Raw genomic sequence first — 22,945 nt, forward strand, 5'->3', positions numbered from 1 at the left:
GTTGCTGACGAAGGCTTCAATTTGATCCTACTAAAGATTGTAATAGTAACCTGAGATAGAAAAGTTTAGAAGGAGAAGGAGAAAGAGGAGGAGGAGGAGCAGGAGAAGCAGGACGAGTAGGAGGAGGAGAAGAAGAAGAAGAAGAATGAATATAAAGAAGTTTCACGAGGAGGAGGAGAAATGTTATATATGAAAAGAATGTAATGAGTGTAACATGTGTGTGTGTGTGTGTGTGTGTGTGTGTGTGTGTGTGTGTGTTGATGCATAAGCGAAAATTAATGACTGGGACATCTGCTCCAGCTTGAGAGAGAGAGAGAGAGAGAGAGAGAGAGAGAGAGAGAGATTGTTGTTTAATAAATTCCTTGTAAGTAGAAACGTACTGGTCTACAGAAATACATGATACAAATGCTAATTGTTGTGTTTTGTGCCAGCTTGTTATGGTCATTTCACTCCACTGTTGTCAGACTAACGTACCTGTAACATATATACATAATGAGGCTTCAGTGTTCCAGCCTCGTCGGAATGAAGTCTTAAAGGCGGAGTTTAGAGTCATCTTGACCTCTTAATCTTTTATTATAATTATAAAGATTAGACAGAACAGACGTCTCCATGTTGTGGTAGTTTCTTTGTCTTTTGACATTATGAATACTATAAATATATGAAAGCTATGACTATAAACATAGGAACATAAGAGTAATACATAAATACAATTATTAGGTTCTGAACTTCTTCATGGTAATAGAACTTCTTTACAGAATAGTGATGAAAACTGGTTATGTTACATTATAGAAAACTAAGATAATACGGGTAACTTATATATATTGTATTGTGATGTAGACACACCACACTTCCTTTACCCTTATAAAAGGATTATAGGATTAACATGTCCTTAAAACTATGATTTAGCTTACAGGAATAGTTACAATCAACTTAACCTACAAATTAAGTCTGTAAGGAGGTTTATTTCTGATACTCCTGGAAGGTAGTACATGAATACCTACACCACCATTTGTCTCGTCACTAGAATGATGGTCATCATTCTGGGGAATATGAGCTTGTGGTGCAGGTGGAATCTGAACATCTTGTAAATCATTGGTTTCATCTGTATCCTCATCAGGACACATTACAGATGGTTTTAATTGATCTACATGTCACGTAGTTATTCCTTCATCCACCTGAACCTCATAGTGCATGTTTCCTAATGCTTTAGTAACTGTAACAGGCATCCACTTGTCTGTTGTGTTAAAAAACAAACCATGACAGAGAAGGAGGGTGAGTACGTAGGAACGTTTCCCTGCTTCTCCATCTGTTGCAGTTCTCGTGAGTGTGCCTCTTCCTGGTAATCAGGTAGGACTAAATCTAGGTTAGTCCTATTTTTCACATTCATTAGCATTTGCCAAGGTGTTTGATCAGTGGTACCATGTGCAGTCGTTCTATGACGTGATAAATTTACTAGTGTTAGGAATTATGTCCATTGGTGTTGTTCGTCTACGCTTCATGTTATGTTTAAAAGTTTGGACTATTCTTTCATCTTCTCCTTTACTACTTGGATGGTAAGGTGTTGATCTGGTGTGTGAGATACCATTAACTTTCAGAAAGGCAGCTCGTTTACTGGAAGTGAACTGAGATCCACTATCAATTACAATTCTTACTGGAAGACCATGTGTTGCAAATACTGGCATTAGTGCTTCAATAATGCCATGTGTCGTAGTTGACTTCATAGGTAATTCAGGCCACTTACTGTAAGCATTTATAATCACTAAGAATGTGTGACTAAGAAAAGGATCTAGAAAGTCTAAATGTAGTCTCTGACGCAAAACTGATGAGGAAGGTCGAAAATGTGAATGACTGTAAAGTGCTGCAAAGTGATTTAGATAAGATTAGTAATTGGAGTAGAACATGCCAATGGAGTTTAACTTGAATAAGTGTAAGGTAATGGAGTTTGGTAAGAGTAAAAAGAGAATACGATACGACTATAATATGAATGGTGTCAAATTGGAGATATCGAAAGAGGAAATGGATTTGGGAGTGACTGTTACAGATGACTTGACTCCAGACAAACATATAAATAGTATTGTTAATGGTATGATGAATCTATTAAAGAGAGTGAGAGTGGCATTTCCGTATCTTGATGAAAGGATGATTAAGAGGATATTGATTTCTGTGATACGACCGAAATTGGAATATGCGGCGTGTTTTTTTTTTTTTCAATTATGTAATATAACTATATTAACTATTTTTCATAAATATACTAATATCAGGGGCCATAAAACAAATTTATGTTTATTTTCCATAATCAGGAACCTTCATGTTATACACATAAAGCATACATATAGTGATATTATGTGCTAAAACATAATTTTTTAAACTTCCTATTTTAGGGTTTTGCATGTTATATATATATATATATATATATATATATATATATATATATATATATATATATATATATATATATATATATATATATATATATTATGTATTACTTAAGGAGACAAATATAACCTAACGTAAAATTGCTGCTTGAAAAGGCTAGACCTTTATATGAGCTGCCTTATAATATATATATATATATATATATATATATATATATATATATATATATATATATATATATATATATATATATATATATATATATATATATATTAGTAATAATGTATGTCATGTTACTAAGGCATAATAAAATGTTCAAATGTTCAAATGTTCATAAAAAAAATATTATGAAGTTGGAAAGAGTGCAGAGAGATGGTTCCAAATTGAAGTACTTTCACCCATGAAGAAAGATTGAGTTTCAAAATTGGACATTACTACATTGGAAGAGAGAAGGAAAAGAGGAGATTTGATACATGTTTATAGAATGGTTAATGGTATGGAGGATGTGGATAAAGAAGACTTTTTACTATTGGACACACGCAGTACAAGAGGACATGGTTTAAAGTTGAAAAAGTGGTTTTGTAGAAGAGATGTCAGGAAGTACAGTTTCCCTCATAGAGTTGTGAACAATTGGAATAAACTTGATGAGGAGGTTGTAATGGTTGGAACTGTGCATACTTTTAAGGAGGAAATTTGATCAAAGATATAAAGACGGGACACCATCAGTTTACTGCCCCCACCGTAAACCACAACTAGGTAAAATTTAATATAAACTCTCTCTCTCTCTCTCTCTCTCTCTCTCTCTCTCTCTCTATATATATATATATATATATATATATATATATATATATATATATATATATATATATATATATATATATATGCAAGTACATATATAAATCACTACAAGGAGCGTTAATATAAAAGCTCACGGTCCGCTAGCTGGTGACGCAGTGACGCTTACACGCTGTGCGCAGTTACAATAAGTTAAGATTACAAGCTCTGCTTAAGGTAAGGAAGGCATTTCACGCCTAGAGAAAAGTCTAGCTTTGTAAATACAATATTAAATTGTTAAGGATAATAGGAAGCAGTAACAGTGTATAGTACGAGCTATAACAAAAATTTAAGGATGTTATCTAGATGTTGATGCGGTGGACTCTTAACGCGGCACGGTACCATTGTGAAGAGTTGTTATATATCCATAGAGAGTCCACTCCTTCTTGATTAACGATATGTGCATGGCAGCTTTGTTCTCTGGTGCATCAATATGAAATAATGAGTAAAACGGTAAGTGTTCGTGGCTGGCCGTGTCCGTGCCAACACACGTGTTTGCAGCGGCCATGCAGGTGATTGGTTCTCTGTTAGTAGATGCTCGTCCAGTCATTTTACTTATTCTTTTCCATATGGAAATCGTTTATAAATTCAATACACCGCTCAAAAAATTTGCACATTGTTATATTGTGTAAGAAGTGTAGTCACGGTCGTGTTTTGAAGCACGTGGGGGGGGTGGGGGCGTGGTTGTGTTGTGTTTTGAAGCTCAGGGTGTCGATCGTATTGCTTCATTTTTTAATGAGATAACCGCTCATGAATTCAATACACCGCTATATTTTGAAGAATGGAAGTATATACATCGTCACGTTGTGTAAGGAGTAGAGAAGAATCATTAACATCATTATATTATAGCCTCCGTGCAGCGATCACAACAGTGACAGAATTGGTAAATTTTAAGTTTAATACAATATCCTCTATCTCTACCTCCACCCCCTCAAACAAGCTTGGGAGCGTTTGGGGAATCGGGGTTTTAGGTGGGGGAGACATATAATATAATATAGTGTTCAAGAGGGGAAAGGTTATGTTATGTAAAATTTCCTTACATTTTTGGGATATTTTCCGAATTTTGGAAAAATTTCCCTATATTAAAGGAAATACCCTTACATTTAGTGAAATTCTTCAAATATGTAAGGAAATTTTCCTAGCTTTAAAAAAACACCACTCATTATGAGTGATGTTTTATTTAAAGCTAGGGAAATTTTCTTACATATTTGAAGAATTTCACTAAATGTAAGGGTATTTCCTTTAATATAAAGAAATTTCTCCAAAATTCGGAAAATATCCCTAAAATGTAAGGAAATTTTATATAACATAACCTTCCCCCTCTTGAACACTAACCTAACATAAACCTGCCCTAACATATTTTTGGCACAACCCCCTTTTAGGACACTAACCCAATCCTGACATGAACTTAGCCTAACGTTTTCCAGCCAGGGGAGCTGTACCCCCCACACCCCCCTCTAGGCCACTAACCTAACCTACCGTATACTAGCTTTGGGGCTGTTTCCCCTCCACACTGGTACTCTTATAGCTTCACACAATATGCCCTATCTCTACCAACACTCCTCCTTAATGTAAGGATTTAGGTCCTTGCTGTAGGTCATCCTCTTCTCGATTGTCATTAAGATCACTGTCCTCCACGAGGACAGCAGGAGCGATGATTTCCCAGTTATCAAATTTGCAAATTTTACAGCTAATGTCAACAGTGGCTATGACTGAACTGCACACACAGATGTCTCTGTGCACCTGTCTGCCCAGCTGTGCCCCACCTACAAATGCATATAGCAAATTCCCATTGGCGCAGCTCGTGGCGTTAAGAGGTGGTGGCACGTCATTGCACAAAATGCGTGCTTTGGGGTCTGAGGGGTCTCCAAGCGCACGGATTCGAATCCTGTCCACGGTCCGAGTGTAGGTTGGGCTTCCTCATTCGGGGCAAGGGTTTCCTAGCGGGTGGGCTTTAAGATAGGGGGTAACCAAAAAGTATCCCCTTTAGCCCATAAATTCCCGTGAAAAGCCCACATGGTGTAAATAAGTAAATAAATAAATAAGAAATATATATATATATATATATATATATATATATATATATATATATATATATATATATATATATATATATATATATATATATATAATAAACATGGTGTAAATAAGTAAATAAATAAATATATATATATATATATATATATATATATATATATATATATATATATATATATATATATATATATTTCTTTATTTATTTATATTACCATGTATTTCAAATTAATATATAAAGAGATACTGGTTACCCTATCTTAAAGCCCACCCGCTAGGAAACCCTTGCCCCGAATGAGGAAGCCCAACCTACACTCGGACCGTGGACAGGATTCGAATCCGTGCACTTGGAGACCCCTCAGACCCCAAAGCACGCATTTTGTGCAATGACGTGCCACCACCTCTTAACGCCACGAGCTGCGCCAATGGGAATTTGCTATATGCATTTGTAGGTGGGGCACAGCTGGGCAGACAGGTGCACAGAGACATCTGTGTCATAGCCACTGTTGACATTAGCTGTAAAATTTGCAAATTTGATAACTAGGAAATCATCGCTCCTGCTGTCCTCGTGGAGGACAGTGAACTTAATGACAATCGAGAAGAGGATGACCTACAGCAAGGACCTAAATCCTTACATTAAGGATATATATATATATATATATATATATATATATATATATATATATAATCATATATAGCGGTTACCCACAAACCCCAGCTATAAACAAATAAAATTCAGTGTACTGCTCATTTCCAAGTGTGATGGAGCTCCGAAGCTCGCTGCAGCTTGCTGGGCTTAGAGAAAACTTGCCGAACACTGCACATTCCCGGACCTATTGCAGCGTTATTATTCATTTGTGGCAGAATGTGTACTTACTGAAAATGTTGTAAATAGTAAGAACAACAACCTAAGGGTGGCCAAAACCATCTAGAATTTATTGTACAAAACTGTAATAGAACCATAGAATGATAGAAGACTCTAGAAATGCCATATTTGTTGATATATACTAGGAATCAATATATAATAATAAATGTAAGATAATCTCTTGGTACGTTATGAACATGTCTTTCTTAGCCAAAGGCACAGGAATAAGAGAAAAAAAAGCTATTCCTCAGTAAATAAACTTGCTTTAATTTGGAACAATATTCCCTTCTCTCCTCCCAGGAGAACTGAAAGCCCCCACCCTGCAGTACTTAATGCTTTCTTCCCACCTTGCAACACCCCTACACTCACTCTCCTCCCTAGATAACTCAGAATGCTTATTTATTTATTTATTTTTTTACATAATATTTCCTTCTTACCTTGCAGCACCTCCATAATTATCTTAAGATAATTGAGAAAATCTTGCTTACCATGTTGCAAAATATTTCAAGTATTTAAGCTGAGTAGCTTAATAGCTATTACTCAAACCTAGGGCAAAAATGCCTTCCAGTGCACTCTGGCTGTGTATAGTAAAGATTCACATCTAAGACGTTGTAGCTACCTTAGTACTCATTGGTGTGGAATATGTGTAGGTGTGGTAACAACTGTCAGTGTGGCCACATCACCACCTCTATACCACTCACCTCACTCAGGGAGTGAGTCTTGCTGAATAAGTAATAATTTTTTTTTTCTATGTTAAGAGCAGAAAGCCAGCAAAAAAAAAAAAAAAAAAAAAAAAAAAAACATTTACATGCTAGCCCCTCTGCAGGTCCTATGAAATTAGCCAAAAGACAGGGACAAATGTCTTGAAGCCAGTTTTCCCTCTTAAAAGAAGTTAAGTCATAGGAAGATGGAAATACAGAAGCAGGGAGGGAGTTCCTCAGTTTACCAGAGAAAGGTATGAATGATTGAGAACTGGTTAACTTTTGCATTAGAGAGTTGGACAGAATAGCGGGGGACAGGAAGAAGAAAGCCTTGTGCAGTGAGGCTGCAGGAGGGGAGGCATACAGTTAGCAGGATCAGAAGAGCAGTTAGCATGAAAATAGCAGTAAAATATAGCAAGAGATGCAACATTCCAGCAGTGAGAAAGAGGTTGAAGGCAGCCAGTCAGAGGAGAGGAATTACTAGTATCATTAGTTCATTATTACCATTACTATGAGCTTTTTTATTATTATTATTATTATTATTGTTGTTGTTGTTGTTGTTGTTGTTGTTGTTGTTGTTGTTGTTGTTGTTACTGCTATTATTATTACCATTATTGTTATTATTGTTAACATTCTCCTCCTCCTCCTCCTCCTTCTCCTCCTCCTCCTCCTCCTCCTCCTCCTCCTCCTCCTCCTCCTCCTCCTCCTCTCTTTCTCATCATCATCATCATCATCATCATCATCATCATCATTAGCTTTACTTCAAGCAGTGCAGGAGCCATTACCAACCTCCCGGCACTGGGCCACACCCGTCAAGGCAGCTTGCATGTCACACAAGGGAGAGCCCCGCTGCCAAAATGAAGGTAAGAGTTATGAAACATTTTTCATTAAAGGAAACAAAATTGCATTGGAATATGTACAGTTCAGTGCCTTGAGTGCCAGCCATTTTGTTAAATTCCTATGAATAATCGTTATTAGTCATCATGCATGGATTTGCTTGCACTAAGTTCCATTATAGGGAGGCAGTAGCATAGTGGTATAAGGTGGTGAACGTGGGATCAGGCAGATGTCCATGCGTAGGTTTGAATCCCACTGTGTACCACCTCGAAACTTTGCCTTTGGTCGAGTGTTTAAAGTTACCTTTATGTCATCATGATAACTAGTTATACCAAAGATGCACTTGTGGGGTGATATGGGCCCTATTATGGGTACCACTATATATAGAATTGCCTACGCCACTAATGTGTGGAAGATGAACAGTGCTTCCAATACTCTTCAAGTTACCTACAGACTCAAGCCAGGACATATAAAAAAAAAAAAAAGTAAAAGAACTGAAGCATCTTGAATGTAGCTGCAGCTTAACCAATCTTTGCCTGAGCCTGCTTCTGGGACAACAGGTGAGGGCTAACCACAGGAGAGAGAAGACCCCCGATGGATGCCTCAGTAGCAGGGACCACGGGAGGCTGGTCTGGGGGAAAACTGCAGGCAGCCATCCCTGGCCAGGCAAGTGCCTTGGTATAAATATTCTGCATGCTGTATGTTCACTAGCAGCACAGTACAATATGCAGCAACTGTATGTAAATGTCTTGGGTTTATTTGCCACTCTAATTTCACGCTGAGTGACACCAAATGTATATGTAAAGAAATTATAAATCCATTGAAGTCTCCAGATCACCTTCTGTGTCAATAGTGGCTGACTTAGTGTACTTTGCAGGCATCATTGTGCCTCATTACCAGTGTGGACTGAAGGCTCCCCCTGCTGAGACAGTATGTGTCTTTTGGTTTGGAGACAACAGAGTATCTCAGGTATGTATATACATTTCCTAGTAGCTTTTAGATATCTTAAATTCAATTCACCAAGAGTAATGGCTGTTCATAATGGTGGCATGTTCTCCTTTCCACAGTGAATAACATCTTTTCAAAGTTTTCGTTTTATTACTGTATTATCAATCGTAACATTTTCATTATTGTTGTTGAGAGTAGTTTTGCCAAAGTCACGCACAGTGTTTGCCTCTCCCACAGCTGCCTCTCAGGAAAGTCTCAGCCTTCAGGGAAAATTTTGGAACTTTTTACATTCATACCAGAGACAAAGTGTTTCAAAAGGGGATCACTGCTTGCCTTCAGGTAATGTGTTTTCTGTACCTGTTCATACTGGTATACAAATCTGTTAGGTATTTGGTATGGCATATCATTATGGCATAAGCCTAATATAGGAATTTTTTTATTTTGTATGTTCTGTATATTTGTTGATAATTTGTTATTTTGTTGTTACTCATAATTATGTGACAAGGACAGCTACACTGATGCACCAGTTCATATTGCTGTTTGTCTTCATGATGTAATAATTTTAATTGGACAAAAATTGGTCTCGTTATGCATTTATTGTAGACATCTTTTTGTTATGTGAAGTTTTTTTTATCAATCAACTAACCTTCTTTGTGGATCAAAGATTACACATGAAAATTGAAATGCCAAGTTATTTTTATTTACATGGAACTTTTGTGGAGTTGAAGTTTCATGATGATTAAGTGGTAGTATCTGAACATGAGACATGATTGTTTTCTCAATTTGTTTTTCTGTGATGACCAGCAACCCCAACACTCTTTGAATGAACCTCAATGATGGCAACACTACTGTACAGTCCTCAAAAGCACATTTGTGCCTGTATTGTCATTTAAGTTACTTCACTTCCACCTGCAGGAACTTCAGCATCAGTCAGGACTGCCACAAGGAGACTCAGAGGAAGCCTTGGAGTGGGCTGAGAAGGGTTTCCCTGGTGCTACAGACTACAGCAGACATGCAGGTGTGTGAAGGCCTGAGGAGAGAAGCACTGAGGCCTGGGATACAATGAAGGAATACCATAACCATGGTCATCTTTGCACTTTGTATGCTTATCATGATTACTCTTATCAAACTACAAACCTGGAAACTGTATTACTTAAAACTAAATTTTGTTGGTTGTGAAACTGAACAAAGTTTTTAGACCTTCCTTACATTTGTGTCAGAAATGTTAATGAAATAATAAGTTTGCATCACAAGGCTGATCCTCTGAAATAAATACCAGAAGTTAATCTGGCTGAAAAATTCTAATATCATAACATTTTGTCCACTTGCATTATTTTGTGTATAGTGAGACTGTAATACAAAGATGCTGATTGGTAGAACATCAGCAGCATAACAATGAAGGTCTGACTTGCCTACTGTGCTTCAATGCTGCATCATAACATTCTTGTCCTTTGTTTTCCATATTCATGAAATTACTTTATCCTTCATTTCAGTTTTTCTTACTCATCTCCTGTGCTTACAAATTTGAGAGTTCAGAATGTTTGTATTTGATGTCTGAGAAATTTTTAACAATAATTCACAAAATCGGATGTTTTACAGCGGTTACATTTTCACCAAACGTGGAAAAACACCTTGGCTATGTAAGGAAAGCTAAACATTTTGGAGGCTGTTCTGATGGCTATGGTGATTGTTCCTCCCTTAAGACAGCCTCAGCTCACTTGGACCCTCTAGATGCTGAGGAGCACAGAAAATGGACAGCTAAAGGTAAGGGAGGTGATGGTGTGAACTCTTATCATTCAGTTATTTTCAGTACATTGGTACCTTGGAGTACGAACGCTTTTGAGTACAAACAATTTGGATTACGAACGAAAAAATCATGTTTCTTTTTGCATTGGAGGACAAACTTTGCTTTGGAGTGTGAACAATAACAAACGAGATCAACAGATTGCGTGCAGCACTGTGTGATCAGCTGAATGCATGCTGGGACACCACGCTGCCTCAGTGCCTCAGGAATGTTGTTTGCAGTTGTTTGGTTGTTGTTTTGTAGTGCTGCGGATAATAATGTGAGGATTCAAATTTGGCGAGAGGCTCGATGGCTAGTGAGTGAAACAAGTGTATGTTTGTTGTGATTATGTGAGGAGAATTTTGGCGGGAGCTGGGATGCCCATGTGTCGTGTGGGCGACTTCAGTACAGTAATACTCCGCTTAATGAACTGGATAGGGGGTGTCAAAGCTGTTTGTAGAGCGAAAATTCATTAAGCGGATGTAATTTTCCCATAGGAAATAATGGAAATAGGGGGGGATGCGTTCTGGGCTGATCCCCAACATATCACATGGGTTAAAAGAAAAAAAAATTATATATACATTTGGCAGCATATTGGGCCACCGGTTTACCACTACTTTTATGATGCATATGAGTCATTGGAAGTTAGCGGAGCTACTTACAAATTCTCTCACATTCTCGCATTTATGTTCACAAAACAACATTTCTATTAGCTTTTTACAAATCTTGCCCCAAGAAAGTTGTTTTGTAATGCATAAAGTGAAATCTTACATGGAATACCAAAAATAAAGCAGAGATGAGATGAGCCACAGGCAGGCGGGAGACTCGCGGCTACTCGGTCGCTTCTTCTTCTTCTTGTGACCCTTTTAGCCTGCGTGTTGTCTTTCCCCATGATATTTGTTTTCACTCCTCTATTGCCAGCTATAATGGATATCATATCTTAGTATTCATATACGTTCATGCCACGAGGATAACCTTGATTCCGTGACACGGAGTGACAGTGAATTATTAATGAAATACCGCGGTATTTCATTAGTAATTCACTATCACTCAGTGTCACGGAATCAAGGTTATCCTCGTGGCATGAGCGTATATGAATACTAAGATATGATATCCATTATAGCAGGCAAGAGAGGAGCAAAACATAAACATCATCATGAAAGTAACACGCAAGCAAAGGGTCACAAGAAGAAAAAGCGGCGGTAGCGCGAGTCTCGCTGCTGTGGCTCATCTCATCTCTGCTTTATTTTTGGTATTCCATGTAAGATTTCACTTTATGCATTACAAAACAATCCTTTCTTGGGGGCAAGGTTTGTAAAAAGCTAATAGAAATGTTGTTTTGTAAACATAAATGCATATATAAGACAGTAACACCACCTCCAGAGGTGGATTCTAGAAGATCTGAGGGGAAGAGAGAATATCCAGCTCATGAATTGAAAGCCTTAACCCTTATAGCTCGTCAGGCATGATCATGGTGCTTTTCAGAAGCCACGCTTCCACGGTCCAGATATATCTTATATCTGGACCGTGCATGCTTCATTATGCCACACCGTTTGTTTATGCTTGAGGCTATCTGTCATATCTTGAGGCTATCTGTCATATCTTGTCATTGGCCCATTGTTTTCAAGATGGTGGACACTTAGCCAATCATGTATCAGCTTTTACAATGATATGTTTGTGGAAGTGTGAGGGCACCAAGCATGAGGATGGTGAGACCACTGATGTCAGTATGCTATATTTTATCATTTTTTATGTATTTCTTGGTGAGATATAAGATATACATGCATTTCCATGGATAAGTAAGGAGTTCAGAAACATATTATGATGCATGACAATATTGGAATCATTATTTTTATCTTGTTATTGGTTTAGATAAGAGTGCGTAGTGCTGGCGTGATGGAGTTGGCTGAGGAGGATGTGTTGACGCTTGTTTCTAACTGCGAAGAAGTTGAATTTTCATATTACAATTTGCTTACTTCCCTGATTTATTTTCCATAATGAATGCAGCATATCAAAGAAAAACTTATTGGCTTATATAAGAGTGTGTGGTGCTGGCTTGATGGAGTCACATGAGGAGGATGTGGTGACACTTGTTTCTGACCACGAGAAGTTGAATTTTCATTATATTACATTTTGCTTTATTTTCCTATCTTCTATAGTTATAGCATAATAGTACTAGTACTGTATATTGTAATAGTATTTAAAAAGTAAGAAATTAGGTGAAAAATGCAATTTTTTGGGTCATGGGAGGTGGTTTGGAACAAATTATAATTTCTTCCATAAGAATACATGTATGCATTTTGATGCTTTGGAGTAAGAACAAAATTTTGAACGGATTAAGTTTGTATTCCAAGGCACCACTGTATATGTATGAGTAAGGGTGACTAACTGCAGCAAGCTTAATTCAGAAAGTAATTATTATTTGTGATATATTGTTAAGTTCTGTATTAATCTACATAAACCAAATTTGCAAGTAAAATTAAGTTGTTATCTGAAAACTTACATTGCAGAGTTGAAACATTCACAAAATCAACATTACTGCGATTTTCTTTCCAGCGTCCCTCCTGGAATTGGCACGGCAAGGGGAGCGTGACGTGGAGCAGCTGTGTATTGCATGCCACCGCACCGACTGCCAGGTTGCTGCACCACACCCTTACTTTGTGGGAGGCGTCTGTGCCACTTGTAAGGTACTGTTCACATATGATTGGCTTCACATCCACAATACAAAGTGTTTAGTTTTTTAATATTGTTTTGTTTCTTTTATTTCCATGCTCTTTTAAGTCAATTTTGATGTACAGTAATCGCCTGCGTATCTGGATTGCCACTATCCGGAATTCGCTACTATCCGGAGCTGCCCCCAAGCATATTCAAACCTACCGCATGAGCGATCCCTCGATCCCGCTAGGCAGCAGCACTTAAGGCAGCGTCACACTAGCACTTTTTCCATCATCTTCAATGATTTCCGTTGGTTTTTATTGTTCCATCAATTCTCTCCGTTGCCTTGAGCCAGATGGAACACACTGTTTTCTTTTAGAGTCAATTTTTAGTTTCTAACCAAAACTTTTATGATAAAATTTATTTTCTTGCTAATTGGAATGTTGCTATAATCTCAACTTAATATCATCTTCATAAGTAGATGTAAATGTGTTTGTGTGCATATATATATATATATATATATATATATATATATATATATATATATATATATATATATATATATATATATATATATATATATATATATATATATATATATATATATATTATTCAGCCTAGCAGCAAAAAGTGTGTCAGTTGTTTGTTTGCATTTCTCTGTGAGATGCACCAAGGCAAAACTTCCAAGTAACAAATGGCCAAGATGAGCTGCTCTATCGTTTATGAGTGGACAAAGCTGTCTGAAGTTTCTCATAAAGAGCATTAAAGGCCAAAAATAGCAACAAAAAAATTGCAGCAGCTGGCTGGAGGTGAAGGGGCAGCCATGTTTGTTTACAGTTGACAAACGCGACAAAGAAAGTTGACAGAAAAGTGTTAGTGTGACACCGCCTTTACTGTTGGGTGTACATCCCACCACCCCTTGTACTGCTTAGGTACCATTTTTTGTTCCAGATTATACATTTAATGTGTTTTCATTCATTGTTTTCTTACCCATTTGGGTTATGTACATGCTTTTTCTCAATTTATAAGGGGTTGAGAGAGGAAATTCTGTGTATCTGGGTATTGCATGTATCCGCCAGGGCCTTGGCTGCTATAATCTGGATATGCGGGCGATTACTGTATATATATCTGACTTATACGAATTCCCCACCCCTAAAAAATTAACTCAAACTTTAGGGAGATGTAGGATTTATTTATTTAATTTTGTGGGATTTAAGATTTTGGGATTACTATTGTATCTCCAAAATCTTCAGATCCTAAATTACCAGATGGTATAGTTTATTTTTTAATAATTAGATACCTTTTCCATCAGGAAGCCATTTTTAAATGTCTTGTGTAGTTGTGTCATAGCCTGACTCACGCCCTACACAGTACGTGGCCAGGAGTCAAATAAGGAGGTGTGTCATTTAGCTCTCAAATTTTTGCCTGACAGGTATAAGTTGACGAGAATTAGAATGAGAAACATCAAGAAGAGAAGACAACTAGAAACAAACAAACAAATGTATTGTTGTGAGACAGCTGGACTTTCAATTCTGGCCTCCCCTCTCCCCTCTGTCATTTGTGTTATCTCCCCTCCAAGACCCTGCCTCACCCCATGCCTCACTGCCAGGCTTCTCCACCATCTCTCTATATCATAAGACTGTTATGATCTTTTCAAACACTTTTTTTTCTTACTGCCTTCATCATCACAACTTTACATGACATAGCTCTCACAATAACACTATTGTAAAAAATTATGTTGAGACAGAGGTGGAAAGCTGTACCAGACAAACAATAAATACTTCACTATCATTATCTCACTTCAACACACTAATAATGACTCAGATAGTGTCCAATTCAGCAGTGAAACAGCAGATTGCCATCACGCTGCTGATGGCACCTTCCCAACCCTCACATTTTCTAGAGAAGCAGGTATCTTATATGTTATCATTTTACCATGCTCCAGGAAGTCATTATTGTATACACAATCATTTAATGTGCTTTCATTCATTGTTTTTTTTTACCCATTTGGGTTATGTACATGTTTTTTTTTTTCTCAATTTATAAGGGGTTGGGAGAGGAAATTCTGCATATCTGGATATTTTGCGTATCCGAGGGCCTTGGCTGCTATAATCCGGATATGCGGGCAATTACTGTATTTCAATGTAATTGTGATATTGTGATATATAATTGTAGAGATTGCATAAAAGTACTTTCCTTTTCCCTAATAATTTTTGGTTTCATGCTGAGCTTTTTTTCTTAGAGTCTTTGTGTAGTTTTTATCAGTGTCTCAGTAAAGAAACTTGTTTATTCTAAATTTTCTTTAGTTTTATAAAGAAATGAATTTTTTTTATTTATTTATTTATTTATTTATTTATTTATTTATTTTTTTTTTTTTTGTCTCCAGTAAAGAGTAAAATTCAGTCTTTTGAAATGCTTTTCTTGCCTTATTTTTTATCAGTTGTTTTCTGTTTTAGTGACTCAACACTCAACATTGGGGATATGTTCCAAATACTTGAGTGAAGGTAATTCCATTATATCGGTGAGATGTGGGCGGTAAGATTCAGAAGTCCAATTATCTGATTATTTGATTGATCAGACTTGCATTCTCTAATTGAATAATCTAATCGGACTAACCTCTGCCAAACAAATCGAATAATCACAATCTGACTGCCAAAAATGAAGCGATTTGCGATTAATTGATTAATTAATTCATTAATTGATCAATGTTGTCTGTTTTTTGCAATAGTAGTTTCTTTATCAATTTTTCTATGTTTTTCTCATGTAAATATATATTTTTTTTATTGTATTTATTCACACTCTTGTATTTTCTCTATAATATAATGCATGAAATAATAATTAATAAATCATATATAATAAAAAGGTTATATTTTACACGTATAAAGTAGGTATAATATGTGTTTAGTTTTGCTTTCCTGTTTGTGTCTCATATTGGTTAAGTGACGCATTGCACCAGTGTAGATCTCGAGCCATTCATCACAAGAGCAGGTCGCTGCTGCGCTGCTCCCTCCCTGAAAGCAACGCCACAGTGGAGACACACTGCTCCAACCCTAGCCAGGAGAACACGTAGAGGCACATCTCCCTGTTCTTCAAGGTCATGGATTCTTCGTTATAGACTTGGCCCTCGTTTATCTGGACCTTGTTTATTCGGATTTTCGTTTATCTGAACAGTGTCCAGATAATAATTTAATAATTTGAGTCTGTATGGCCAACATATTAATTCAAACAATGCATGCTTCATGTACTGACAAAATTAAACAGCTGATAGATGGCAGTGTTGCTGCAGCAGGCAGATGTAAACAAGTCTGGCCAACTCATGAATACTGTTTATTATCCAATATCAGTGAATAAGTTTGTGCATTTTTCAATACCTTAGAAGTTTTAATTGTTTCCCAAGGGTGTTAAGTGTAGGTGAGTGGTGAGTGGCCCTAGCTGTAACTTAAAAGCTGGAATTGATAAGAAAATTAGATAAAGGAACTAATGTTATGAGTGTTTGTGAGGAGTATGGTGTGGCCAAACAAACTGTGTCGGACATTAGTAAATCAAAAGAAAAGAAGTTAAAATATTCTGCCAAATACTGTGTAGATGTATCATCAAGTAAAAGTGGTAAAGATGCACCAAGGAAAAATGTAAGGAGTGGAAAAGATGCTACATCAGATGTCACAGTTATGAAGTGTTATGTGCAGCAGCAGTCACTGGGAGATCAATGTTTGTGACATTGAAATTCTTGCAGCAGCTAGGAAGATGGAAAGGAAATTCATATAGAGAATTTCAGGGGGAGCGATGGGTGACTGTGGAGATTCTGCAATCAACACAGACTTTTTAATGTTAGTGTGCAGGGTCAAGCTGGCGATGTGGACACAACCAACATCATATGACACGGCTGCATGTTGTGGCAGTGCATTCACTGTATTTCATGTGTATGAAGCTTTTTGCACTCTTGGTTATAACTGATAGGTTAGTTTTAGTATTAGGTTAACTTAGATTAAGTTTGTTTAAGTTTAGTTGGTCAGGGAAACGAAAATAGACTAAATTTCGCATTTCCTCAAAAAAGCCAAAGGGGACAATGGACCGTATTTGTCCAATGAAGAACCCATTTGTGTTACCTGGACTTTTTTTATGATATGGACTGGTGCTTGCACCATTTAGTCTGGAAAAACAAGGGTCAACTGTACTTATATTTTTAATTAAAGTACAATGTTGATTTTAATCTTAAAAGCTTGGCTTCTCTATTAGTTAGAAATGGTTCATTTAGGGGAAAAAAAAAAAAAAGCATCAAATTCCCTTCAGAAACATTGAAAGTTGCCTTAAAAACATTCCATTACTTTTAAAAAAAAATATCAAATCGCTTTTAAAAAATGTAATCAAATCAGACAATTGGATAATCATTAATCAGACTTGGATTTTTAGTACCCAAATCAATAATCAAATCAGTCTTGAGGAGCTGGCCAATCACTAATCGCTAACTGGATTTCAATCATTCGGAAGTGTGTCCACCTCCGGCATTACTTGCTATGGTCTGCAAACCTGAACTGCTGCGTGTAATGTGATTATAATCCTCCCAATGCACTGTAACCACATTTCTCCCTCAACACACTGTTCCTTTACTTTCTCTTCTCTGTAAATTGTCAAAATACTTTATATCCTTATAACTGAACATAGAGTTGTTTATTTTTTAATGAATAAACTTAATAAATACAGGTATCTCTCGACTTACGTGTGTTCAGGTTATGCAATTTTGAAATAACATGTAAAAAAAAAAAACAGTCATTTTTTCAAATTGTGCAAATTATTTATAATAACAGGATGTCAAGTTACTTTGCTGGTATGGCAAATCTTGGGAATCATGAGATTCCGTGAGATGCTTGTTTGGGCCGGCATATTGTCATCACATCTGATCGCAGCACAGAGCTGCTTCACCTTCAGCACAGCTAGTGATGCATTATAAACATCTTCAGGAAGGTCACCATGTACCGTCTTGCTGTCAGTTATATCCCGTTACTATAACAATGACAATCCTTTGTTTATTCCAGGTGAGAGGTGTACAAAAGCGTTTTATATAGGATACGTGCTGCAAGGAGGCGGTGGCGCAGTGGATAAGGTGGTGAGCGTGGGATTGGGCAAATGTCCACCCACACACGTCCGGGCAAACGGACCCCACCACATACCGCTTTGAAGCTATGCCATTTGTTGAGTTGTTTAAGTTACCTACACTGGCCGCCAATGAAAGTGGCGCGTGTTGTTTTTGTGTTTTTTCGTACCATGCATACCATTAAATTTGCCTTAATCATCTATTACTATCATTAAAAATATAATTTCTTTACCTTACCTAATATTTTGTGCTGTTTCCCTTCCTCTTTATGACAGATTCCAACCGACGTGGTACAGAATCTGCTAGTTTTTCCAGATATGTAGGTGACAGTTCTCCCCACACTTGCACGACCGCCTGCTTGAGCTTCGCTACACTGCTCGTGTCCAGATCCTGGAGCTTCTTTTCATCATACTCCACACATTTTCAATCGGGTTTAGGTCTGGACTGTTTGCTGGCCAACTTTCAAAATAATTAAGTTCACACATGCCAAACCATTCCCTTACAATGTTGGCCGTATGGCATGACGCACCGTCCTGCATGAAGGTTTCACCGTTACACTTGTCGAAGCACTCTTCAAGATTGTCATGCAGCAGGTCAAGATATGTTTCTGTGTTCATTGACACTCCTTTGTCAAGCATAACTAAGTTGCCAACACCAAAGTAGCTGAAACACCCCCACACCATCACAGAGGAGGGATGCTTAACTGCGTTTACAGTGTACCGTTCGTCATATCTGTCCGAGTTTCTTGGTCGGCGTACTCTTTTGTGTGGTGTTCCTGTCACATAGAACATGCTCTCATCTGACCACACTACTCTTCTCCACTTCTCTAATGGCCAGTCTTTATGGTCCTGAGCAAATCTGACTCTTTTAGCTTTGTGGGCGGGTGTAAGCAGTGGTTTCTTTGCAGCACGGTAACTTTTCATGTCGAGGTCCTCCAGTGTCCGCCGCTGTATTGTCCTTATGGAGACATGTGTCAGCAGATCAGGGTAATTTTGTTTAATTTCTCTTCCTGTGAGGAATGGCGAGACACTTAGCTGACGCTTAATCAGTGTCAGTGTCCTCTTTGATAAAATACGGCTGCGTCCAGGGCAGTTTTCTTCACTGGTGCTAATTTTCCGGTATTGTCTCTGCATCGCTTCAACCAGCGTTGTACTGTTCTTAGTGGGAGTCCTGTCTCCTTTGAAATATGCTTAGAGCCAAAACCACCCTTCCGGAGTGAGTCAATAAGGGCTATATTGACTGGGGATATTTGATGTTTACGTGCCATTGACACTTAAGTTTCCACACCAATATGAAAGAGAACGAAGAAAACTGACACACTGTGCGGGGAGCGGGTAAGCAAGTGTACTTCCTTACGTGAGCAAGTGACAACTGAGTGATAATTTTTTGAAGTGTGACGGTTGATAGATGTTTAAAGAGCCGGCCTATGTTGCCACTTCTAGATATTAGCCACATTCTTTTCAAATGAGCTACAGTTCTTCCCGCGCTATGAGATACGGGTTTGTTTATAATGCGCGCCACTTTCATTGGCGGCTGGGTGTACATGTCACCATGATACCCAGGTTCCAGGTGGTTACACCAAAGATGCGCTTGGGTGGTGATATGAGCCTTAATATGGGTACCACTATAAATAAAATTGCATGCGCCACTAATGGGCATAAGCTTAACAGCGCTTCCCACATCATAACCCTTCAAGTATGCCTACATGCCCTATAGGCCATAACAAAAAAAATAAAAAGATAAAAAAAAAAGGGACTAAAGAGTGTGTTCCCAGTTACTCTCTCCCTTTCAAGAACAGATTAATCTATTTTACATTGATTCCTATGGGGAAAATGGTTTTGGTTCATGAATATATATATATATATATATATATATATATATATATATATATATATATATATATATATATATATATATATATACACATATATATACACTAAGGTCTCGGTTTACGTCAGAGTTACGTTCCTGAAACATGACGTAAGTCAATTTTGTACGTAACTTGAGTTTCCGTACATTTCAAAGCATATTATGGAGTTTTCAACCAATCATTGTTTATGGTCATTCAGGTAAATTAAAGGTTATATTGTTATATTATTTACAACTATATAGAAATATGAAACACAAGTTTGTTTTTGTTGTTGATTAGGGCCACGAACGCGAAGGACTGCAGGTTGCTGAGAGGGGTGGCCCTGAGGCCGCCAGGAGGGTGGGCAGGTCAAATGTTGTGACGCCCAGGGCAGACAGCTGGGAGCGTAGTGCAGTGCGGTGGGAGTAGAAGCGTGGGCAGCGGGGCAGGAAATGCAATAGGAAAGGGCAATAGGGATCAGCAGGCAGGCGCAGATGGTGCAAGTGAGCTGCGAGTGTCGTGTGGCCCAGGCGAGGCTCCGGAGTTGTTATTGTTGTGATGGGTGCACGAACCCTCAAGGTCGTCAACCTCCCGTTGTCATGGTAACGGGCTTCCCATTTTCTTCTTCCTCCCTCACACACAGCTGCTGCCTCCTTCTCATGTCTTTAATTATGTCCTCTTTTTCTTGTAGCGTAATGGTTTTCCTTTTCTTAGCATCACTGCTGTCACTAAGGAGTTTTCTCTTTGGTGCCATTGAGCAAGATACTAAGAACTTGAGTCAGTAAACGCAGTAGTAGGATAACACTTGCCAGGGGCGACGGTGTGGTGGAACTGAGGCAGGGTGTTATTGTATTCAAGCGTGAGGCGGGCGGTGTGGCGGGTAACCACCAACAATAACAATAAATCCCGCGCTTTACGATTTATAAATTTTCAATTTTTTTAATCTTAAATTGCCTTATAGTGGACTGACATATCTATGAGTTTGACGTAACTTGAGACCGACGTAATCCGGGACTTTACTGTAATATATATATATATATATATATATATATATATATATATATATATATATATATATATATATATATATTATGGAATAGGGGAAGCTGGCCAAGGGCAACAAAAAGTGGGACAAATGTCTTGAAAACTCCCTCTTACAAGAAGTCAAATTGTAGGAAGATGAAAATACAGAAGCAGGGAGGTAGTTCCAGAGTTACCAGAGAAAGGTATGAATGACTGAGAATACTGGTTAACTCTTGCATTAGAGAGCTGGACAGAATAGGGGTGAGAGGAGGAAGAAAGCCTTGTGCAGCAAGACAACAGGAGGAGGGGAGGTATGCAGTTAGCAAGATCAGAAGAGCAGTTAGCATGTAAATAGCGATAAAAGATAGCAAGGCAAGCAACATTTCAGCGGTGAGAAAGAGGCAGAACACAGCAGTCAGAGGAGGAGAGTTGATGAGACAAAAAGCTTTTGATTCCACTATCTAATAAAACTGTGTGAGTGGAACCCCCTCCCCCCCAAACATACCAAGAGTACTCCATGCAAGGATGGATAAGGCCCTTGTACAAAGTTAGCGGTTGTTGGCTCAACAAAAACTAGCAGAGACGCCTCAGAATGCCTAACGCCTATAAGGGAGGTGGTGGCATAGTGGATAAGGTGGTGAGCATGGGATCGTGCAGACGTCTGTCCACGCGTAGGTTTGGATCCCTCCACGCCTTGATACTTTGCCATTTGTTGAGTGGAATCATGTCACCATGATACCCAAGTTCTAGGTGGTTACACCAAAGATATGTGCCTGGGTGGTGATATGGGCCATAATATGGGCACCACTATAAATAAAATTGCTTGCGCCACTAATGGGTGAAAGCTGAACAACACTTCCCATACATACTCTTCAAGTATACCTACAGCTGCTATAGGCAAAAAAAAAAACACTTCATAGAAGCTGTTTTAGCAAGAGATGAGATGTGAAGTTTCCAGTTTAGATTATAAGTAAAGGACAGATCGAAGATATTCAGTGTGGAAGAGGGAGACAGTTGAGTGTCACTGAAGAAGAGGGATAGTTGTCTGGAAGGTTGTGTCGAGTTGATAGATGGAGGAATTGAGTTTTTGAGGCATTGAACACTACTAAATTTTCTCTGCCCAATCAGAAATCTTAGAAAGATCAGAAGTCAGGCATTCTGTGACATCCCTGTGTGATCTGTTGACTTCCTGAAGGGTTGGTCATCTCTGAAAAGATGCGGTAAAGTGCAGGGTGATGTCATCAGCATAGGAGAGGATAAGACAAAAAGTTTGGTTAAGATTGTTAGTGAATAACAGAAAGAGAAGAGAGTGGGTGACAGTACAGAACCCTGAGGAACACCACTGTTAATAGATTTAGAAGAACAGTGGCTGTCTACCACAGCAGCAATAGAACGGTTGAAAAGGAAACGAGATAAAGTTGCAGAGAGAAGAATAGAAACCATATTAGGGCTGTTTTGAAATCAAAGCTTTGTAAAAGGTTTAATCAAAGTAAAAATTATGAAGTTAAACATTTAAGCAGTTTAATTTAAGTCATTATAATGTACACTAATTTATGTATGTAACTAACTTTATAATATTAATGAACTTAAATTTATGAAGTGAGGAGAGTGGAGCAGGAAAGGCACTAGCCAGCAACCTGTGGAATGTAAACAAAGGGCGCATCATTGTACCGCATACAAAACTTATGTACCACATTTCCACAAGGCTTTCCATTTTATCCATTGCAGAGTCACGAGTTCAGGTGGTTCTTTTAGCTTCCAAGGAAGATACGGTCTCACCAGCCTTCTTAATAGAGTCTTCTGACTTGAAAATAGTAAAGACACGAGATGGAATCAAGCCATGGTGGAGAGCGATGCTATTAGTTTTCTCGCCTCTCGTGTCTGTGAATAATATCCAGCTTCACTTCGAGAGTGAGGTGACTTCCTGGTCTTAGCAACGCTAGGCGAC

The 22,945-nt window shown here is 38.0% G+C and overlaps 1 protein-coding gene across 1 annotated transcript in view; it reads left to right on the top strand.

Moving 5' to 3' along the window:
• Window positions 1-3,957: 3,957 nt before the first annotated feature.
• The window catches only part of LOC123502831 (DNA (cytosine-5)-methyltransferase 3A-like), a gene marked incomplete in the record, with an annotated part of 93,572 nt that continues 74,584 nt past the window's right edge, over window positions 3,958-22,945 (top strand). The window contains 8 exon segments of the mRNA XM_045252104.1: window positions 3,958-4,093; window positions 7,566-7,673; window positions 8,208-8,313; window positions 8,525-8,616; window positions 8,833-8,934; window positions 9,511-9,613; window positions 10,195-10,359; window positions 12,935-13,065. Coding sequence (XP_045108039.1) covers window positions 3,992-4,093; window positions 7,566-7,673; window positions 8,208-8,313; window positions 8,525-8,616; window positions 8,833-8,934; window positions 9,511-9,613; window positions 10,195-10,359; window positions 12,935-13,065 — 909 coding nt within the window.

Source organism: Portunus trituberculatus, chromosome 12 (assembly GCF_017591435.1).
Source record: "Portunus trituberculatus isolate SZX2019 chromosome 12, ASM1759143v1, whole genome shotgun sequence".
Classification (NCBI taxonomy): domain Eukaryota; kingdom Metazoa; phylum Arthropoda; class Malacostraca; order Decapoda; family Portunidae; genus Portunus; species Portunus trituberculatus.